This window comes from Phoenix dactylifera, chromosome 1, assembly GCF_051530095.1.
Source record: "Phoenix dactylifera cultivar Ajwa chromosome 1, Ajwa_hap1_PhDact_Kaust_v1.1, whole genome shotgun sequence".
In the NCBI taxonomy this organism is placed as follows: Eukaryota; Viridiplantae; Streptophyta; class Magnoliopsida; order Arecales; family Arecaceae; genus Phoenix; species Phoenix dactylifera.
Window position 1 is genome coordinate 2,078,288 of NC_143190.1, and position 23,208 is coordinate 2,101,495.

Sequence of the window (23,208 nt, forward strand, 5' to 3'; positions counted from 1 at the left end):
TGGCAATTAAGTTGTTTGGAGATATCAGAAAAGGTTGCAGTTATCCATGTTATTGTTACTAAGAGCCAAAATTATTTGGCATCAGATTCAGTTAATAATAGAAATCCTCATGATCAGTATGACAGAGTGACCATGATTAGGTCATTAAAAAAAATAAAAACCACAGGTCTCTGATGCAGTGCAAATATCAAAGAGGATTATGATGAATGATTCAATCATGATGGGAAAAATCAGTAGTCCCAACTGCCTACTACTAACAATCAAGAATTCCAAAAAGAGTGTAACCATGGAAGATCTGGCCATCACTGAAAACATGGAAGATGCAATTGCAGAAGATCTAATGATTGAAGATGTGATTGGTGAAAGATTAGATGACCCGAAAAGTGACAGACATTGAGAATCCAATTATTAAAGTGGCAGCACACAATCAGATAATGATCGTGATTGAATCTTAACAACATGAAAATATCTTTCTCATTGACATATGGGTTCATCAACAATAGCCATTATTCAGTTTGTTTTGGAAAGGCTATGGGAGTCATTGTGGTCAACTGCCTCAAATATCTGACAGTTCCATCATTGGTCATGGTCTAAGAAAGAAAAAATAAGCTACAAATTTGCCTAAATTCTTCTTTAAAGAATAAAGTGAATTATTGCCCTTGTCCATTTTTTAGTTTTCACTCTCGATCCCCCCCTTATATTTGGCCTTCTGCAAGCACCTTTAGCATATTTCTTAGGGATGCACCTTACTTTCCTTTTCATGCTGCACATTTTTCTAGTAATATAACTCTTAATTTATGAAATAATAATATTATTATAACAACTCAACTACATCAAAAAAAACAAGCTGGAGGTGTTATTTTGATTTATTGGCACTATATAAGTATCCAAAATCTATTCGGTGCATAATCAATGTGTAACTAAACACATGTCTGCATGGATTCTTACATACTTTGCTCGTTTAAGTCCTACGTCTTTGCCAGACCAAGAATTCAAATTTGTTCAAATCCAATCACAAATAGCATTATTTTTTCTCATTATAGCCTTTTATTTGTCATTATAATATCATTAGCAATTATTTATCACAAAATTGAAATACTACTTTTCAAGATAAATAATAGCTCTATATAATTGTCACGACCATCAACAATGTTTGCAGCTAGGGCCTGCAATAAAGGAAGATTGTTGTTTATTGAAACATTGGGTCTAACATGATGCATGTCTGAATATCTGATTTATTCTAACTAAATGAGTGTCTCTATTTGTCTCTGTGTATACTGAAAGAGAGAGAGGGGAGGAGGAGGAGGAATTATTACTTAGACCAGTTTCATCATAGATTACAAGTAAATTTATCCTAGTGTGTGCTGCTATTATACATAAAAGAAGAGAGGGAGGAAAAGAGATGTAAATTTATCCTAGTGTGTGCTGCTATTATACATAAAAGAAGAAAGAGAGGAAAAGAGATTAAATTCATCCTAGCGTGTGCTGCTATCACACATAAAAGGAAAAAAAAAAAAAAAGGAGGTAACAGTGATTACGACTATATGTGTTGCTTTTTGGTTAGATTGATCCATGATAGACCTAATTCAACTAATAATTTTGAGAGAGAGAGAGAGAGAGGGGGAGAGGGAGATAGTTGCATTAAGTGGGCATGCAACTTGTATTCTTCTAAGAAAAGAAGATCAACTCAAATCAGATGTTGCTGGCGTCATGGGAGATAAACCACAATAAGTTGGCGTTGCTCATGGGTGAAGAGCACGATGGTTGTGCAAAAGCTAAATTATAAAATTCAAGTTCCAATAGAAGCTTTTAATCATTATTGACCTGCACTCTGGTGGAGGGACCAACAAGTTCGGCAGAGAGAGCTCTATTTTATTTCTTCAGACCGTTACTTTATTACTTTAGCTTAAATTTGCTAGGTTAGATCTTGAAGAGTCCAAGGCATAGCTGTCATTACATTTAAACTTAAGCTAGACAATTCAGTGCCAATGAGAACGATAATGACCACAAAGCTATGTGGTTATGCCACATGGAAAACATGGAGAGAGTCATCCATCATTAGCCATACTAAATGTAATTTAGTGTCAGCTTCACCATTATTAAAGTTAGCTTTAGGTGCAGATCCCCATTGCATTATGATTTTTTCCATTGCATCATAAAGGTGATCTATTGCTGTAACTCCTAGTTTGGTAGGGGAGATGGATCCTTAGGAGATCTAGAAAGCATATTATTAATTATTTGTAAGTTTACACAAAGGAAATGATACGTGGACGCATTAGAAACACAATTTGGAGTGGCAGCTCCCTTTGTGGACCCAAAGATCTTTCATATGTGCTTCTTGTGTGGCTGCCACTCCCACCTTAAGTTTTAGACTTCATTTTATCTTCTTCCTTTCCTTCACACCTTCTTGTTCTTTTCTTATTATTAAAGATGCCCGGTCTTTGGGTCACCTCCTATACAACGCAGTTTTCTGGGAAGGTTCTCTGGACACATCAGGAGACTAGCCCTTCACAGTTATGTCATTTTGTATCTCTTGACTTTGTTGGCTGCACCTACACCAGGATAGGATGAGCAGCCGTTGTACCCGAAAAAAAAAGATGCCCGGTCTAGCTTAAACCAAAACGGCCATAAGGACCATTCAAAGCTGGTTTAAATAGGTCCAGTAGCAGGCATTAGACTCATTAAGTAGCCTAGGTTTAACAAAAGTAAACAACAAATGACAATAACAGCCAACTGAACCGATGGAGATCGGACACGAAATGCATTCTCAAGTAGACCAGGTCCCTTTGAAGCTTGACCTATGCCAACAGACTTGTTAATTGCTATCTCTTACCTCAACAGTGAAGGAGACAAAGTTCATATCTAATTAAACATAAAATTGCAAATCATATCCACTGTTACTTATAATTGGATTTTTCTGGTAGAGATGATAATGGTTCCACTCTTACCTTGTGTTTGGTTGGGGTCATAAGAAAGAGATAGATGGAATTGAAAAGATGGATGACCTCCATCCATCATTTGGTTCAAAAAGTTTTAGAAAAGATAGATGAAAATGAGGGATTACCCATCCATCCTGACCCACCAATCGAAGTGGATTTCTATGATGACAAAATTATCCTTCACTAATTTTTTGATAAAATCCTAACACTTTTTCAGTTTTTCATTCATTTTATTTATATATATTTTTATTTTACCTATACTATTAACCCTATAGTATGAAATTTCGTAATTTCGTTACTAACTATATTAATTTTAGTACATTATTTCCATAATTATAAGTAAATAATTAAATTGTCTTCTATTTTTCTATTTATATGCACTCTTTTTAGCTAGCTGTCTATATAAAATTAATTAAATATTTAAATTAAATTATAAATTAATTAGTTATTTATATAATTAATATATGAATAAATTAATGCATATATAATTAATTTATAAATTTATTTATTTAATCAAATTAAATTCAAAATAAATATTTATATAATTTTTATATATTATAAATTATAAAGATTATAAGTTTATATATTGTCCTACTTCTTAAGTATAAATAAGTGTTATAAATTGATAATAATAATATTTTTTTTAATCAAAAGTTAGTTCAGTAAAGTTATCATATAAATATCATCCATCCTTCCTTTCATTTCTTTTATATCAAACATAGGAAAGAATCATTCCCATCCATTCTTTTACGTTTTACCAAACACACGAAAGGATGGATGGAATACCCATCATTCTTCTCCTATCTATCCTTCATCCGATCACTCCTTTGTACCAAACAAAAGATTAATAATGTACAGAATATAGTTGCACAATAGAGAGAACAAAACAATCTACAAAGAATAACCCTAGGATGCCTCAAAGCGGTTCATCTAGGTATCGCTGATGTTAGTTCCCTATGTACGGTAATTAAGGTTGGAGTTACCGTAAGGGCAAATGAAACAAAGTTGATACCACCAGAACCAATCCCTAGTCTCTTTAGTGGAAGCAACCTAATGAAATAACAAGGTTACAAGGATAGAAAATGTTCAAGTAAGAATGATTCATAGATTTACATCGGTTTAATATAAAAATGTTGAACTAGAATCTTAGCTCCTATATCAAAAACCTAATTCAGTTGACCTGATGAAATTATAGAATACATGACCAGCTGACTTTTGAATGAGTCTAACAGGGGTACCCAGCACGCAAAAATGATGGATTATGTCATTGCTTCAGGACAAGCACTGAACACAATAGCGACATTTCTGCTCAGTTAAATTTAAGAAGCATGGTAGTCTTTGCTGTATGATTGGAACATTAAGCATCCAAGATCAACTTGGTCAAGCAATAATCGTATAATATGACTCACCAACAACAATGACGCTCAAGGGCAACAACCACCACCAGAAGCAAATGAATAAACAATCCAGATGTTCGGACTCCAAAAAGAAACAGAAAATGAGAGATGAAATTTACAATGGCAAACAAATGAATATGGTCAAGCACCAGCAAATACATGTGGATTACAGGAATAGACAGCCTTGACTTCAAGCATCAAGCAATTTCACAGCAACTTCCAATACAGAAGAAAATGTATGGGAGACATGATCAAAGAAAATTACAGCAGCAGTTCCAGCAAGGAGTTTACCCAATCCAACAAGCTAGAAGATTTTGTTGTACTGGCCGGTGAGAGAATCTCTAAGGTTGGAATACAGTCCATAGAGGGAGTACTGCTGGAGGTTGGAAACTTCATACCATGAATTGAGGACAGCATAATGCTTATCTGTTCCTGAGAAGGCCAATTGTATTCCAATGCTGCAATCAACTGAGCCACCCTGGTTCGCGCTCTTGCAATTGGATGTTTTAATTGCACATTCTTGTTTGTTCAGACAAACGAAGTCTGACTTTCCTGAACATGAAGCACAACCATCTCTCTTCCAATACAAGTTCTGAAGTGTACCCTTTTGGAACTCAAGTACCTACGTAAGCATTCAAGTAGACAAATGAATATACAACAAAATTTTCTGGCTTAAATTTCTTTATTTCCAGGATCTTATGTTACTAGAATACCAGGGTAAAACTGGTAACAGTGTATGAACTGTTACTGACAAATGTTGGAAGGGATCGTGCTGCATACTTCCTACCGGCAAACGCTACCATGAATCCACCATTAGTCACCTAGCAGTTGCATGAAACTTCTCCATTAAGAACTGCATTTTCAAATTGACAATCTATATATTTGAACAATCCAAAGACAACAGGCCAGGAGAGAAAAAGTGTGTCAAGGTTTGAATCCAAGCATGGCTGTCATTTATAAATTAAAACTAGATAGAAGTATGGAGCTTTGTCAGTAAAATTATCGTGGAATAATCCCGTCTGATGAATAACCATGCATATGGTTATGCCCATAAAGAAAAAAGATGACAGAAATGTGCCATCATCAATTTTTTTTTATAACAAAAAAGCATAGGAAAGCAGCATGATCCATAATACAAATCATTTACATAATGCAAGACATAATTAAATCCAAAAATTGAAGAATAGACTGACTCAAGCAAGAGATTGCAATGGCAAAGCCCAAAGTTTAGCACTGTCAATTTGAAATCCCACAACACAAGATGTGAATTTCAATTTAATCCTAAGTAAGATAATGCTGATGGGCAAGAAAGCATCCTTTTAACTGTTATTATGATCAAGATTTGAGAATAGTCCATATCGATCTGCATCTAACAGTTTTGCAAATGGCATGTTTGGGATTTCTACATTTCAATGTAGAGTTCTTTACATTAAAAAGTTCCTTTGAAGTTTGTGAAACAATCTCAAGATGAATTTTCCTCCAAAATGAAAGGTGAAAACATGTCTCCACCACCACTGATTTTATTACTCAGAAAAAATGGTCACAAGAAGGAAAGAGGGCACGAGCATTAAGAACACACTTAACTATAATGCAATTCATTTCAAAACTCGGGTTCTTCACCTCTGGAAGGAGACAAATGCAAGGGTTGATGATCACTTAAACAAAAAAATGATAAACAAAACCTGTAAGTAAAAGATGCATCGCAACAAGGAATTCCATACTTACCCAGAATGTGGGGTTAAAAAGAAATGTCAAAATGCCATCATATATAAGAAGATGCTCCTCACTTTATTAGTTGAGCAGCAAGGAATAAACTCAAGTGAAAAACTAAAGCTACATTTCTCAGCATATTGTCAACTAGTTATTTGCTATACATAAGCAAAATATGATAAAGTAGATACTTTGTTGTTAGGTGCTCCAACTACAGAAACCATACCTACTCTACAAGCATATGGAGATGTAAATAAAGAAATTAACTCCTGTCTTTTTGAAACCATGGCCCTGAAATACGCTCACTTGAAGATTCACATTGCAAGCAGATATTCTAAACGATATCAATAATAAATACAAAATTAAAAGTATGGCACATGAAGCGACACCTCAATAAATTTCCTACCTCATCCCCTAGAAAAAGCTAGAACATTAACTGGATGTAATTAATTCCACAAAATCATTGCAGGGCAGACAAATGGAAAGTGTCAGCGATAAATCTTATGCTACATATCTAAAGATAAAAAAAAGGGACCATATAATTTAAAAAATTATAACAAATTAACTAGAGTTCAGCAGTGTGGTTAAGCCCATACATGGGTTGATACATGATGCCAACAGCTCTCACAATGGTATCGAGATTCTTCTTGAAAAATATGTGCATGCATCCGAAGCAAGGATGGTAAGAAATACTAAGAAGCAAGACAAAAAAAAGGACCAATGAGACTACACAAAGAATAGACTTGACCTCCCACAACTCTCCAACTTATCACCCATTCATTGTTAACTGTGTTATAAAGACGGTTAAGCATATAAACCTTGTCAAATATCGGGTAAGGAAAGAAATTCCAGAATAGAACAGAATAATATCAATGCTTTTCTCACATATTCTATAACGTTATAGGCTCTGGATCTCTTTTTTCACCTCAAGTCCCATCGTTAGGTAAAAGAAGTCATTTCCAAAAGCTACAGTTTTGCAGTTAAATTGTGGATTAGGTGGCTATCCTTTCCACAACACACAGCTCTAGATGGAGCAAGTTCAAGCCAAGCCCTTTTAAAGAGAATATTAAAGGCTTATATGCACGCAAGTAATACAAGAAAAGAGTACTGTCTCTACAAATTCAAATAAGCCACAACAAAACGACAAGAATATTGCTGCTGCCAAATCCAAATTGAAGACTCTTCTCAGATTCTCACAAACCACATCTTTCTTTTGGATCTTGCAGCAGCAAAAATTGAATGTATACATAAACCAGACAAAGATGTGGGTAATAAAATGGACCTGTCCACATTCAATCCTTCCCACTGCCATCAACAGTATTCTCCAGCCTTCTAGGAGAAAACAAATATCCGAAATAAACAGCTTCCAAACTTTGGATCCCTTAGAATGCATCTAAAGCTATAGCTCCAGGATATTTCTTCTTGTCTCCATAATGGCCATTGCATATGTAACCCTTCGGTGTTATGACAAGCTTGCAAGAACAGAATAATTGCATCAACCCACTGTCATAGATCAACTGCCATGTATATTTTGATTCTCACCCAATACATGTATAATCTAAGCTCCACTTCAAAACAATGCCACTTTCAATGCGCCTCAACAAATTGATATGGCACATCATTAAGCCCCCAGTTACCCTATTACCTCAGTGATAGCTTCCATATCTACGTTCCAACCTACAAAAGCAACCATAAACATATTTCCTTTGGAACATAAGAAAACTATCATATTTCCACTCCATGTTTAATGATGACTGCCATCCAATTATACAGGAAAAACTTGTGAGCCAGTCTATAATAATTGGAAATCGGTGAACTGAAACCTCACATGAAGAGACAATGGATCAACCTACTCAATAGTTGCATGGCTAAGCAAATTAAAGCTACCTTTCAAATTCACAATATTTAACACTCAGTTACATCTCAAGTCAAGGGATTTGCACAGAAAAAATAGAGTCAGCATCAGTTGTTAGTATTCAATGCTATGATGCGTCATGTATGTAGAATGCATGTTGGAGCAAAATGCACCTCATACCCATCTGACAATTGAACTAAACTTGGTATTGTAAATATGGTTTGCAGATTTATGCCCATATTCCATCATAATCTCACAGAGAAGATATATTTGTACTGATCCACTATGTAATGACAATTTTTTGGGGGCTAATTGCGAGAAGCTATTTCAAAGAGATGTAAGAAGTTTAACTAATCATGTATAATGAAACAATACACTATATTTTACCAGAACATGAAAGTGTGAATTCTGGGAAAAAGCCTGCATGACCTTGGTCTTGCTGAGACCATTGTGGCTTTTTGGTAGATGATTGCCTGCATGTCTTCATTCTTTACATCAGTTCCCATACATAAAATAACTCAGACCCAAAATCTCTGAGTCCATTTGTTCTCTTGGGTCAAACTTCCAACTGAAATAAGCTCCATCAGTCCACATTGGTGTGTTACTCGGTTCCTTTCTTCTCTTGGCTCCACACAGATCTTTTCTCCATGCAACTTATGATTCTTTCCTTCATCGTCCCACATCAATAGAAAAATTATAGCCACTTCTGAAGAAGCTGTTTATTCACATCATGAGCAAGCAAAAATATGAAGCAAGCTATCAGACCCATATTAAAGCAGTCATCTAGCAAACATGAATTGAAGTCCACTAGACGTGCGTCACTCCAGTGCTAAGCAAAGATAAGATGCAAGCAAAGTTGCTGGATAGTCCATGTTAAAGCAATCATCTATTGAACACAAATCAAAGTCCACTGTACATTGCATTTTACAACTGTACAAAATTTTTGACCAAAGTTCGGAATCTCGATACTAGGTGCTATACCAATACATTATTTGTTTGGTACGGATTGGTATGATAGGATATACACCCTATCAAAATGGCCATCGAACCATTTTTCTCACCTTTTTATCTCAGTATACCTTGGTACAGATTTGTACGCACCTCGATACACCTCGATACAACTCGATACAGAAGAGTTGGCAGTTCGAGACGATATGGCAATCCATGCCCTTGACTGTTTAATGGACCAAAATTGGGACAATATCTCCCTAACTTCGCCCATGCTTGCCTCCCCGTCATACTTGTAGCCTAATACTTGGCCAATTTCCTCTCCTTCTCTCTTTCCATCATATCCCCTATCCATAATTGCCTCCAGCCTTTAGTTTAGTCAGCCCATTGATGCATCAATCTTTGCCCTCTACAATGGATACAATCCATGTACCCAACCTCTACATTCTTTCTCGTAAGTCCATGGGTAGGGCCACCTACAATTATTTTGATCCATGGAACAAAGTCTTTCTCTTCTTCTCCAGGCTCGTTGATCGTCTATGAGGAAGAAGAACTAGATCCAAGTAGTGCCATGATCTAAATGAAGCATCGGGCCTCAGACATGTTAAACATCTACTCTATGGCACAATACAAAAGGTGTTAATGGTACCAAGCCATGGTGGGTTTCAAATGAAGAATAAGAGCTTCAAGACAAATAGCTGGTTACTATGATTTATTTGCAAAGTTACGACATGTTTGATCCCATTGGGAAGTGGATTGTGTTCTTTTTTTGATAAAGGAATTTTGTTGTCTTCAAAGATGAAGTTTGCAAGACTTTCTAGCTTTTGGTTTGCTTGTGTTTGGGTTGACATCTTAGCTTTTGCTCAAGGTGCCATAAATCCTCTTCTCTAACATCATCAGTGACTGCCCTGATTTCTTGACAATTTTCTTTAGTAGTATTATGCCTTTGATTAGAATGTTGAGGTTGATGCTGTAAGTAATGAACATTTCTCTTTTATTAGCAGTTGGGCTTGGAAAAACCATACAAATCCATGGAAAAGTTCTAGACAGACATGCATGTAGGCAAAAGCCACATACATCCCCCTCTCAGAAGATGCCCCACATCCCATTAACCTAGCCTCTGGTTAAGCAAATAAGGGTGTGGTGCAAATCGCTTGTAGGTCTAGCACTAGTGTAAAAGGTTGTGAACTACTATGCCTAGACTTGCACCTTGCGGGTTGACGTATTGTGTGCCAAGTGGCCTACAGATGCAGTAACAAACCACATCTGTAAGTTTCTATTAGCAAGGAGAATCTCAAACTATGTTAAGTATTTCATTCTTCTTAGAGCATAAATTGAGGCAGCATGCAATTATTCTTGCACAAAAAACCCAAAACAACTGTGAAAAACAAACGAAGAAAGTTCATAAATATTCTGAGAAATACAAAGCATCATATCTTTCATGGTAAATATCACAATTATAAGATGAGATTTAGTTGCATCAAAATTAAACATAGTGAAAACAAAGTATCTCCTAAATGCATAAAAATATATCTCATGGTTCTTGAGTATACAAACTTTTGTGTAGTTTCGATATCCCATGTGATTAAAAAAGGAGTGAGAGAAACATGCTACTATGACTATATGCATCCACCAATTCTAGCTACTTGGCCCATTAAATCAAGGTGATGGCTAGACAAGCCCATTCATGTATGTACCTTATTGGACAAGATAACTAAGAGAAATTTGATTAGATTAAAGCCCATCTAAATTGTTTTACTTCAGAATTACAATAATTTCTTTGAATTCATATATTAACTAGGCTACCATGGGTTTTAGCAGTCTAGTCTCGTATGTCATAGCATTATTCAATCTAATTGTGGTTTGAACCCAAGCTTCCAAATGGAAATGGCCCCACCAAGATATGATGCTAGCAAGCCTAGGTTTCTGCTTCATCTGAAATTGCACTGTACTTATAATTTTTCTTTGATAACTATCAATGCCTAACACAACCATTAACATCCATATGTAAAATTATTAGACATAGTAACATAATATAACTTACAAATCCAAATTCATTCCTTAGACAGGTTGAGTCATTTTACTCTACCATCTTTGCAACACCTACATTCACATGCTTCTTTTTATTATAAAAAAAGAGAGGGCGGACTAGTGCACGAGGCTCCCGTCATTGTAGGATCTAGGAAGGGTTAGATGTATGCTGCCTTACCCCTACATACTAAAGAATTTTTTCTATATTTCGAACCCATGACCTCCATGTCACAATAGAAAAACCTTACTTTGCATAAAGGCTCACACCCTCTATGCTTTATTTTTATTACTTAATGCCAAATCTTCAATAGTTTCTTTGCTTAGGAAAAGGTTTAAACCAAGATTCGCCAAATCAATATCGAGTCGCACTGGCTGGCGACTGGTACGGTACCCATACATACGTACCAAAATGTGGTGTACCAAAACTAGAGGGAGGGAGAGAAAGGAGAGATAGAGAAAGAGAGAGGGTTGAGAGAGAGGCCAAGACCTTCGAACTCACCTGAGATAGGCATTTGACGACGGCTTTGCAAGTTGACCGAGGTTAGAGGAGGATGCAGAAGAGGGGGAGAGAGGGGAAGCAAGGGCTTCGAGAGCTTTAAGCCCATCTGACCGACTTTGGATCCTGGCAATGGGGACCCCGAGAGAGAGAGAGAGAGAGAGCTCATCTAGTTAGGACGTTATCATCATCATCATTGTCGATGGGAACCAAGGACTTCGACTAAGGTGTCGGGAGAGTTCCAGCAGCTCCGAGCCTTAGATAGAGGGTTATTTATAAATCTTGTTCGGATCGGTTGAACCATGCCGGTAACCAATTGGTCCAGTTCTGTACATCCTGAACCGGCAGGTTCAGCGCAATTCGACTTACTTTGCTTTAATTTTAACCTTTCTGGTTTTAAGTAGTCCCTACGGATTATAATTGAATCATTCTACATTAAAGCAATAGATTAAACAAAAATCTTTTCAAATATCAACTCTACCATACTTGCAAATTTTCCTTTTAACTATGATGAGCTACACATGCATTTGCACATACACTTTACTAGCGGTAGTAGAAAGTACCAAAGTTTTAAGCGTTGTTGGCATGAAGCATGCCAAACAATGGCCAGCATAACACACACCATGTTGTGTTCTTTAGTGACAAGCAATATCATGATTCATTGAAACTCAATAAGTAAATAAATATAAAGATTTTTTCAAGGTTCGTCATATCAATATCCAATCATACTAGCTGGTGACTGATTTGGTATAGTACCAATGCATACCATAGCAACCTAAGGCAAATTAGAACTAGGATGATGGAGAGGGAGAGGGAGAGGGGAAAGGGAGGAACAAAGAGACAGGGCGAAGAAACCGAGGTCGTCTGTCTGAGTGAGAGAGAGAGAGAGGGAGAGAGAGAGAGATTGAGAGAGCGAGGAGAGAAAGGAAGGGGAAGTGAAGTTGCCGGGGTTATCAACGTCTTTGAGAGAAAGAGCGAGAGGAGAAAGATAGAGGAGGCAAAGTGGGGAGAGAGACTGAGAGAAAGAGCGGGGGGAAGAAAGAGAGGGCAAAGCCACCGGAGTGGTCATCTTTAGGAGAGAGACTGAGAGAGAAAGAGAAAGGGCGAAGTGTATACCTATGGTCGTCGTCAAAGGTGGCAGCGATGATAGCAGGATGGCCACGTCAAAGCCCTAATCCTAACCTAACACGAGAGGGAGGGAGAGAGTGATCAGGAGGCGAGGCAACTCAGGATTGGGTCGGGGGGTTATAAAGACAACGAACCACTTAAAGCAAGCAAAACAGGATGGTTTTGCTCGATTCAAGTCGGTCTAAGCCAATTTGAGGTTTCCAAACTGAAGTTGCATTTCGACCCAGTTGCCACTCAGAACTCGATGGGTATGCCCCGAACCGAGCAATTTGGGTCAATACATCCGACCTTGGTTTTTTTGGCTCAGTAGCAAGTGATAACAAGACACATTGACCAAAGCCAAATAGGGATTCGTGGAATTTCCGTTTTTGAATTGCGTTGGGGAAAATCTACAAATTTGTTCTCAAACCCTCTTTTTAGACGTCGAAATGGGCTTTCGCCTCACAAGTCAATATAGGTTGACATTGGTTAATACTCTTGCTATGCAAGATACCATGGTACACATGCATGTCTTGTGCTAACATCAATACAGCCAACACTTGAAAAATATCAAAAGATCTCTAGTAATCAAAAGATGGAAATACCTCAGTTGAATGCAAGCATTTGAAGCAATTTACCATAAAGCACTGTATTAATGGATGTTCTAAGAGGATCTACTTTGCAAGAAAAATGGATACATATTTAAAAAGGTCCAAAATGATTGATTGGCATCACTCATAAGAAAGATAAGCAGTGGCATCATGGACTAATGTGCATAACTAGTGGTTGTGGTGCATGGACCAAGAAGGGGGAAGAAAATGAGCTATGTGGTTCAAACTTCAAAATGCATTAATCTTATATTGATTGTGAAGATTCCCATGGAGCACAATTGAGATTCTTTTTCTTTCACATATGGAAATGAAACAACTACAAGGCCCAATGAGAAAACTTTAACATGATTGGCTATTCTCTTTTTTTTTGACATGATTAGGTTGGTTGTATGATATCCCTACCATAACTAACAAGTTTTAACCCATCCATATTGCACAAATTTTCCTGAATGCATGTCAAAAACCAAAGTGGTAGTAATATTCATTTGATGAACGCAGAGCAGCAGAAATTACAATCTGAGACCTTTAATAAGGTTGAATATGCTGTAGAATATCATAATGGCGGGAGCACAAACTGTTTTTTGTGATAGGTGGAAAATATGGAAAGAAATAGAATTATGGTATCAAGGGAAGATTTGAGGATTGAAGAGACCAACAGTTTATGTCATTAAATACATGGAGTTGAGTAATCCAGTGGTCAGGCATGCCTGTGACTAAATCAGATTGAAATATACCAAAGATAATATTAAGAAAAGAAAAGGAGAAAAAGGAAAGTGAAGAACTGAGAGTTAGATGCTAGGAATTCATCCAGGAAAAATATCAATAATCTAAGCTACCTTTTAACTGAATGGAACAATCCTAATATAATAGCTAGATTACTCATAACTATATCACTGATGAAGAAGGAAAGAAACTAAAAAGAGCTATGCAGCTGTATTCACGATATTTTATAGGACAGCATTTAAAGCAGCATGCTTTCTTGTAGCAGTAGAATCATATTGCAAAATCCTTCAGTAAGTGGTCAGATCTGATGACCTCATGTCCCATCCTGTCCCACTAATCATGTCTTTTAAATTGCAGATATTTCCCATCCTGTCCTGCTAATCACATCTTTAAAAAAATAAAAATACCAAACAGTGAGCCCATGTTTAGAGACACAAAATCCTTGATAGCTCTCAACAAGGCCCAACTACGACACTTATTCTAGAGTTTCAGCTGAAAACATCTAAGTGAAACTTGTTTTCATTAATGATCCTCATATACAAATTGGATATAAGATCCAGCTGATGCAAGTGGAAACATCACTTTTGCTCAACAAAAAGACTTCAAATGGTTGCGGCCTTGGCTGGACTCCACAATTGCAATGCCAACTTCTTATGCCCATTCACGAATGTATATTTGCAGCTAGATTATTATGACAACACTTTCTCACTTGAGCATTATCAGCCAAGATATTGGCAGCAGGCAATAGAAAACAGATCGCTCACATCTACTAGCAAATATGTCAACGGAAAATCAAAGAGCAACTCTCTTGTAATCATTTTAAGAAGCAAATGAATGAGGTCATATTTTGTACTCCATATTGAGGTTTCATTCATCTACAAAATCCATAAATAATTTAAAGCAGTTTGTAATAAAACCATCAAATAACAAGGTTGCATGTCTTCCTATGAGAAAGAAGTTTGGTTAAAAATACAGTTGTTTCTCTCTCAATCATGACAAATAATATGCTTCTAATAAACATCTGTCACATGATTCATAAATACCATTATTGTCTTCAATACCTGACACACCTAAGGTCTCAAGCCAAGTTCAAAAACTCGGTTTCAGTTTCAGCTGGGTCTGCGGAGTTTCGGTTTCAGCCATTTCACAAGATTCGCTAAAAGTTTTTAAGTTTTGGTTAAAAAAATCAAAAAAAAATAAAAAATTAATATAGGAAAAATAAAAGATACCAAGAAAATTAATACACAATATCTTTGAAGTATTTCTTATTAGAGGGTGAGCCATGGTGCAATAGTAAGGTGGCTTTATTGTGATCTGGAGGTCATAAGTTCAAAACATGGAAACAACCTCTCCATAAGCGGCGGTAAGGTTGTATATATCTAACCCTCCCCAGACCTCGCAATGGCAGGAGTCTCGTGCAATGGGCCACCCTTTATTTCTTGTTATATGGATTTTTTATTAGTGTTGTTATTGACAATTTTAAGCTAAAGTTAGCATTACATATAAGTGAGATTCATTAAATACGCTGGTATTTTGTATTGTAAAATAGTTAATTCTTGAACTTTGATTGTTCAAAAATATTAATTCTGAAGCTTTTATTGACTTGTGGATTCGAATATCTATCCACATTTTAGAAGAATTTGTAAGTATATTAAATCTTGGTATTTCTCTCATATTCTTGACGATAAGTAACCATCTAATCAAACACATGTAATGTAATTAAAGTGTTGTATGTTATCAAAAAAATATGTTGCTTATATGAAAATTCTTGTAGTTAGTTATTCTTTATTCTTTACAATATACTATAGTAATTGATAAGGGCCTTTCCGGAGGTAACAACTTGTTAAGGATTTTTGTCTATCTCCCTTCTCAATGAAAGAAAAAACATTTGAATTGATACTCGATAACCTATGTACTAAATAATTAAAAAAATCCCCTTATATTATTGAACACCAAAAAAAGAAATAGAAAATTCATTTATAGTCAATTTCCATCAATTTTGACTAGAACTGGCTGAGACCCTATGAAACCGGTTAGTGTTGGCTAGAAAAACCGATAGAAATTGCTAAAACTAACAAAATCCAGAATAGAAGTTCAATTTTGGTTTGGTTTCGACCAAAGATCAAAACCTTGGTCTCATCTTACCCACTTTTATCACCCTAGGAAATTTTTGAGCCATGGTCTAAATATTTGATTAGAAAATGGTACAAACTTTTAATATACTAGTTCAAAAGAGATTGCCTTGAGAAAACTTCTACGTTGTTGCCGACTTGCTCCATCAATTTTGAGCAAAATATAATCAATTTTCATTTTTAAAAAAAGTCAAAAAATTGACCAAAATCAATATTGAGGGGTTGCTTCCAATTAGTTTCAGCCAAAATATCTACTATATAATGTGAAAGCCTCAAAGTCCAGCTGGCAAGGCTGGACTCCGAGGCCTTTGTGTACCGAATTTCCTGCCGATATGTTTTTTTTTTTTTATTCTTACAGTCCCAATGGCAATGTTTCTACCAAGTGAAGCCTCTCTCTAAAGGGGTGGGGCATACTGAGTACTATTTTAGAAAATAGAATTCTATTGATCAATGAGTTTATAACTTTTTTAAGAAAAGGTTTCTTAAGATACCTATTTTATCTAAAAACCTCATTACCACAACAATTTTATCGCAATCATCAATCAAATATTCCTTATTAAATAAATCATGTCTCTTGTACATGCAGAAATCTAGTTGTCAATAGTGGCCTCAAGGCAATAACTTCTGAAGCCAAAATCTTAAACCTTAAGATGCCCATTTCTTTGGATGCATGTGTGAAACATGACTTATCTAGTCACTTGTAAAAACACTTGAACATGACATCATCTCTTTTCTACCTTCATACTAGGTTTGAAGAGTCAACATATCAACTCCCACATAATGCAAAACAGCAGAAATATAGAAGTTCAATGAAACCCAACAATCAATCATCTTTTTATATCGCTCCCTAGCAATTTAAAAGTATTATCACTAGTGTTGACCAAGTATCGTAATTAATCATGCCATCCTATATTGCAACTCTAAGGCCAGCATCCTACATTATTGTGGCAGTGGGTCGGGTTCGGTAGGGTTGAGTAAGGGCAATAACAGAGAAAATCTTGACCCATACCCGTTTGACTTGACATTAGGCCAAGAACTCTTGACCCATATCCACCCATGGGTCATTTTGGGTCACCCATTTGACCCTAACCTAATCTATTTTGGAAGACTCAATACCTAATAAATCCATGCTAATAAATCAAATCTAATATTTATAAGTCTTACAAGTTAACTAGTATCAAGAAAAGGACTAATTACTTAAACAATTAATATCCAAGATAGAACTCTACTCGTGATCCAAGTCATATCTTCGACCCGACGCATTTAAAGTTGGGTCAGAAAATCTGACCACCCGACCCTTACTTGAAAAACTCTTGACCCAAACCAACCCATCGAGTTCAATCGAGTTTCCGGGTAGGGTCAATTTTTTCCATTCCAACCTATACAATACATTACTAGAAAGCACCAAATTTCATAAATTCCCATCCTCATAACCAAGGCAAGTGTCTTCTCCTTTCAAGCAAGAATTGGTTCATCCTTAGGTCATAACTAATGAAACATACATAAAGTGAAAAATACTAACATGAGTATGAGAAAGTTTCTATCAGATCTTTTTATATGATTTTTCAAAGATAAAACTTAAAAAAGACTTTTAAATAGTCATAAATTTCTTTCAATTACAGAAATATATTTTGAGCAAGTCAAGAGTTGTTATCCAGTTAATGCAACAGAATGTAAGGCGTGTTTGGCAATGCTTCTAATTCGGCAGAAACCCATTTTAATAAGCATCTTAAAAGATTAAAAAAGTAGTATTTCATACTTCTAGTGCATGGTAATAATGTGTTGTAGGAGGTGAATCACATGGGTTGTAAGTGTAACAAAGGTGCAAGGGCGATTAACAAGATTCAACTCTCAATGAAAGCTAGAGAAAACTGAAATTTGAATTTAGAAATCAGACTTAACTACAATTACTCAATTGCATAAAATTAATCAGGACTGTTCTAGATTGTTAGCATTTGTATTAATATTTAAATTACACCATTCCCAAGCTATAACCAAACCTTCAACAACTTTTAATTCAGACATACCCAGAAATACGTAGCATTTATTCAATTTTATAAGATCATTTTGCAACTTCAATAACGATTGAGGTTGAGGTTCAAGATTTGCATGAAACAAATTACTCTAGATGCCATTTCGCTTCGAGCAGAATCAAGTTTGGCTTTGCAGCACCAAGTATGGACCAACTCGCATAATCGCAACTTGTAACCATGAAACAAGGGAAAACTCTTTGAAGAATAATCTTCATACAATGGTTCATAAAAAATTATATGAATGCTTGACCTCAAAAGCAACCGCAATCCGCAACTCATATATAAAAAATCATGATCAACTCAATATAATCTTAGGATTAGCAAAAGAAAAGATTAAGATGTTCAACTGTCCAAACCAGTAAAGCCTTTTATGTTGATAGAAGAGACCTTGATTTGTTTCAGCCCTTAACTCCAATTTTTAGTGAGGCTTCCACCATGTTAATTCTAAAAAGGTAAAAAAGAAAGAAAGAATTCACATACCATCTTAGACCATTCAAAGTCCAATAACTACAAAAGGGACATGTTTTTGAAATTTAATATATCGACAGGTTCAACTCATCAAACTTCTCCATAACTTGTATGGTAATGCAACAATATAATCATGGATTGTAAAAGTTACATCCCTTTGAAGTATAAAGGGAATTGAAAATTTTGGAAACAGACCTTTAGAGTTATCAAGACACCTTGTAACAAAACAAATTGACTTCTATATATAATCCTAGACCTAAAGAACCCTACTTAAACTGAAATTAGTTCACAAAGGACCCAAGTAACCTAACAAGAGTTTGTGACAATCAAGTTATGAATAGTAAGCAACGTAAGGTTTACAGTAAGCATCAGAAGAAATAATGATTGAGAACCCTAAGTTCTTCTATTTTCAGTTCTTCTCATGCAATCTTCTAATAGAACAAGCTTCTAGGTCCAACTCTCATGCCAACATCCTTAAAATCAACAATCTAGAATTGGATTTTTTTTTCTTCTTCATTTTTGCTGATATAAGAATCAAAGGCATCTGAAGACATATTAATGTTCTAAATTGCTTTTTCCTCTCCATTGGCAATGAGATCTTATGCATCCTCAGTTACCCCACATTTTGGAAAATTATATAATTCCAATTTGTACATGTAATCCATATTGAGGAAGCAACAGCACCATGGCTGGCAAAGAACCTAGGTGGTGAACCCTTCAAATGCTGAGATAGATGCCTCTTCAGCCAGGTGGCCACCTAAAGAAATAGGATCAAAAGGTTTAGGTGTCTGTACTTTGGGAGGAAAAAAAGGAAAAGAAAAAGGATCCACGCAAAGGAGTCATTCACCTTGACCACTGTAGTTGAGTCGTCAAAATCAGTGGTTAACCATCCCTATCTCCTTTTCGATGTCTTATGCCATCTCTCTTACTCTCTCTTATTTCCTCTTTTACTAGTGGGTCCGAGAGAAAGGTGCATTTGATGCTTGCATGTGATTAATTACAATGGAAAAAGTATTAATTGTTGAGAAGCTCAATACAAGCAGCTCCCAATTTTAGTTGATATACTTCTTTCTCATTCTCTAGAAGCCATTATTTGGATACAATCAAGAGCAGGCAATCATTGCAAAAGATCGTAATTATATGATGCAAATTGTTACATGCAGGACAGATACAACTTTACTATTGCACTCTTCTTCAATTTATCTTCATATAAAGGTGACCAAAAATCCAATCATGTGCAAGTTAATGTCATTAATGATGAGAATAGCCAGAAAACAGGTTATTACTACGCTTTTCCGAAATCCTGTCATCTCTTGCATTCCTTTTTTCTACTTCCCACTTCCCAAAGTGTCTCAGATAAGAAATTTCTGAAAACTTTGCTGAAAGATACTTTCCCACCTCTCTTTGTTGTTCTTATTCAAATTTTTTAAACATTTTTTGCTAGTCCTAGATCCAAATATTTTTAAAAACGAAAAGCACGCCACAGACAAGCATCTAAATCAACAAATATAACAACAAACATTCAAGATTCCCATCCACTAACTTTTTGAAAAAAGAGGAGGGATGGCCTAAATATACGAAGCCCTAGCCAGATTTGAATCCAATAAAAAGATCAAATAAGAGGGGAGGGGAAGAGCGAGATCTTACGGCAGGGTAGGAGGTGGTGTTGACCGTGAGGAGGGAGATCTCGTCGACCTTGGGGCGGAAGAGGGCGAGCTGGGCGTTGCCGCCGGAGGCGAGGGAGAGGCGGCGGTCGCAGGGGGAGAGCTGGGTCTGGTTAAAGAAGAAGGACTCTCGGGTGGAGAAGGCGATGCCGAAGGTGAAGCCGTCTCCTTTCTGGATCTTGGCGTCCGCGCACGGCTGGAACACCCGGTTGTTGTCCCCAGCCTCCGCCGGCGTCGCCACCATCCCTAGAGCCACCGCCACCACCGTCGCCGCCCTCATCGCTCTCATCGCTCTATGGCGACCGCCCCGGCGAGGATTGACCGGTTTGAGAGATCAGCAGAGAGAAGAAGGAGAGAGGCCTACGGCCATGACCCATGACCCCGAAATGGATACCTGGGGACCCTGGTCGTGCTCGGTCCAAAACGGGTATGGCTGGCAACGGGTCGGGTTCCGGTTGTATCTTAGCGACCATCAACTGAATCCGAATAGCTTTGCAGGGACCCATAACGGAAATCCAAACCTGAAATATCCGAGCGTGCGCGTTAAATATAACAAAAGCAGAATTGTTGGATCCAAACGCGGACTCAAGTCCCATTTAATATGTGTTTTTTTTTTTTTGTTTGTTTTTTTGCTGAATACGGGTGTTTCATACAGTGCAAATATGAATACATCCAATAAGATCAAAATACAATAACTCACGGAGTGCCAATGACAACTCCTCCTCTCCTGACCAGAGGGCATACCCCGAGTGGTGGGCTGCGTAGGCCGCCACCCAATCGGCTGCCCCATTGGCCTCCCTGAATACATGTTTGGCCTGCATGGCCCCCCCATCTCTCATTATCATCACAATATCGCAAATTAAGGGATGGTCTGTGCCTTCACCCCCCAGTCCCCTCTGAATCCACCCGATGACAGTGGCCGAGTCACCCTCCAAAAAAAAAATCGCACCACGTTTCCGCGCTCTCTCTCTCTCTCTCTCTCTCTCTCTCTCTCTCTCTATATATATATATATATATATATTGTGAACATGATACAACTTGAATTCTCTATCTCAAATCTCGTATGGCAACTCAACCGCTAGACGACCACATATGTCCCACAAAATCAATAATAATAGTGCAATCGATTACACCTCGGTATAATCACGTCATGTCCAAAAAGAAATATTGTAAACACCTAGATCGATAAATTAAAAAAAGTCTAATTTCGGCACTACCGAAGAGAAATGTTGTAACCATCTAGATCAATGGATAAAGAAAGAAGTTCACTGCTCGTCTGCAAATCACGTAATCCTAACCACGCAAATCGGCACCCTCTCCTCTATAAATTACTAGGCACAAACCCTTAGGTATGAGAAATCTGGACCCTATGATTTCATTCTTCCATCTCTCATTCATCTCTCCTGTTTTCTCTCGAAACTCTGCATAACTTAGGCATCGGGGGATCCCCAACCAGACATATTCCGGCGACCCCGTGATTGTTTTCTTTTGTTGCAGATCAGACCTAATATGATGCAATGCTCCCCCGGCCCAACCGAGCAAAGCAGCATCACTCATCAGCTTGTCAACCATCATATCAGGTTTTGAGCGACAATGGATTGGCATTAGAGGAATGACCCTCTTCTTTTGAGGTTTTCTTGGAGATCTAAGAGAGATGAAGTCTAGGAAAAAAATCACCAGTCCACCAACCAAACCCAGCAGGAGTCTAATGACACCCAACCTAGCTCTCAACGATCTCAAGCTCTACAGCCAGCTCCTAAGGCAGTAACTGCCGATTAGTTCAATCTGCTTGTGGAATAAATGCAAACTTTGACAAAGGTAGTCTGAAGTATGTAGAGCTCAAACCAAAAACCTGTTGCTGCACAACTAGATCGCCAGGATAGCCTAGCATAGCACACTGCCCCTCATCCCAAAAACTTCAACCAACATTAAGAACATGATCGCCTTGGTGCTCATTCTGAGATGGGCTATAGCCTAAGAGATTCAAAATTACCCCAGCTAGAGAGGCTCTCCAAAAGAAAAGCAGAACTCGATCAAAAGATTGGGAAAATAAATAACAAAATCGAGACCTTAAGAGAAAGGTAGGCCAACCAAAGAGAAGATTTGGAGATAATGACAAACCCACCATAATGGCACATTATGGAGAAACCATTGCCATGGAGATTTAAGATGCCCTAGTTTAAGGTGCATAATGGCACATTAGACCTGATGGACCTCCTTGAGACCTTCAAGGCTCTCATGATATTACAAGGAGTAACTGATGCAGTTTTATGCCGAGATTTTCCATCCACCCTAAAGAAAGCAGCTTGCCTCTAGTATTTTGGTCTTCAACTAGGATCCATTTATTCTTTTGATTAGCTCAATCGTTAGTTCATGGCTCATTTTGTGAGCAATCAGAGGTAGAAGAAGAATACCACTAATCTGTTTCCTATGAAGCAGGGGAAAAATGAGTCCCTCAAAAGTTATATTAACCACCTCAATATGGAGATGCTAGAGATCCATAACTTAGACTAGAAGATTGCAATGTTGGCAATAAGGAATAGGTTAAAAACTTTCTATTTCTACTTCTCCTTAGAGAAGAAAACTCCCAAAGATTTGGTTGAACTATTGTCTCAAGCTGAAAAATACAACAGGGTCGAGGAGGCCATGGCAGATCAGAGCGAGGTAAATAAAGGTGGAAATGGAAAAGGAAGGGGCCAAGAAGAAAGAGAAGGTCTAAAAATAGGGCTCTGATATGAGAGGGAGAGCTACCAATGTCTGAGGAGCACACCTTCAAGATTCAAGAGGTATACTCCTCTCAACACGTTCAAGGCCCAGATTCTGATGGAGATAGAATGCGGAGAGTATTTGCAATGGCCAAAGAAGATGAAGTTCCCTCCTAGTTGTCGGAACCTCAAGAAATATTATCGATTTCACAAAGATCATGGCCATGACATTGAAGAATATGAGAAGAAGGAGCACGATAGGACAGACACTTCTTCGAGAAGCTGGAAAACCACTGACCCACTGCAAAAGTTATCAATACTTTTTCAGGTGGGCCTGCAGTAGGAAGGTCAAGCTCATCAGCCCGAAAGATATGCATGAGTGGGAGATC

The 23,208-nt window shown here is 37.2% G+C and overlaps 1 protein-coding gene across 1 annotated transcript; it reads right to left on the reverse strand.

Annotated features, from left to right (window-relative positions):
- Nucleotides 1-4,357: 4,357 nt before the first annotated feature.
- Nucleotides 4,358-20,540, reverse strand: LOC103705763 (uncharacterized). The gene is made up of 3 exons (XM_008789614.6): nucleotides 20,098-20,540; nucleotides 5,050-5,157; nucleotides 4,358-4,958 (listed from the first exon to the last, which is right to left on the reverse strand). The coding sequence occupies exons 1-3, from the start codon at nucleotides 20,401-20,403 to the stop codon at nucleotides 4,641-4,643; spliced, it is 732 nt and encodes a 243-aa protein (XP_008787836.4). The 5' UTR covers nucleotides 20,404-20,540; the 3' UTR covers nucleotides 4,358-4,640.
- Nucleotides 20,541-23,208: the final 2,668 nt, after the last annotated feature.

Excerpts from the sequence above, each read along its gene's own strand:
- LOC103705763 (XM_008789614.6), bottom strand. The coding sequence starts at position 20,403 with ATGAGAGCGATGAGGGCGGCGACGGTGGTGGCGGTGGCTCTAGGGATG. Across the intron at positions 5,158-20,097 it reads ACACCACCTCCTACCCTGCC|GTGACTAATGGTGGATTCAT; the intron begins GTAAGATCTCGC and ends TGCAACTGCTAG. Across the intron at positions 4,959-5,049 it reads CTGTTACCAGTTTTACCCTG|GTACTTGAGTTCCAAAAGGG; the intron begins GTATTCTAGTAA and ends ATGCTTACGTAG.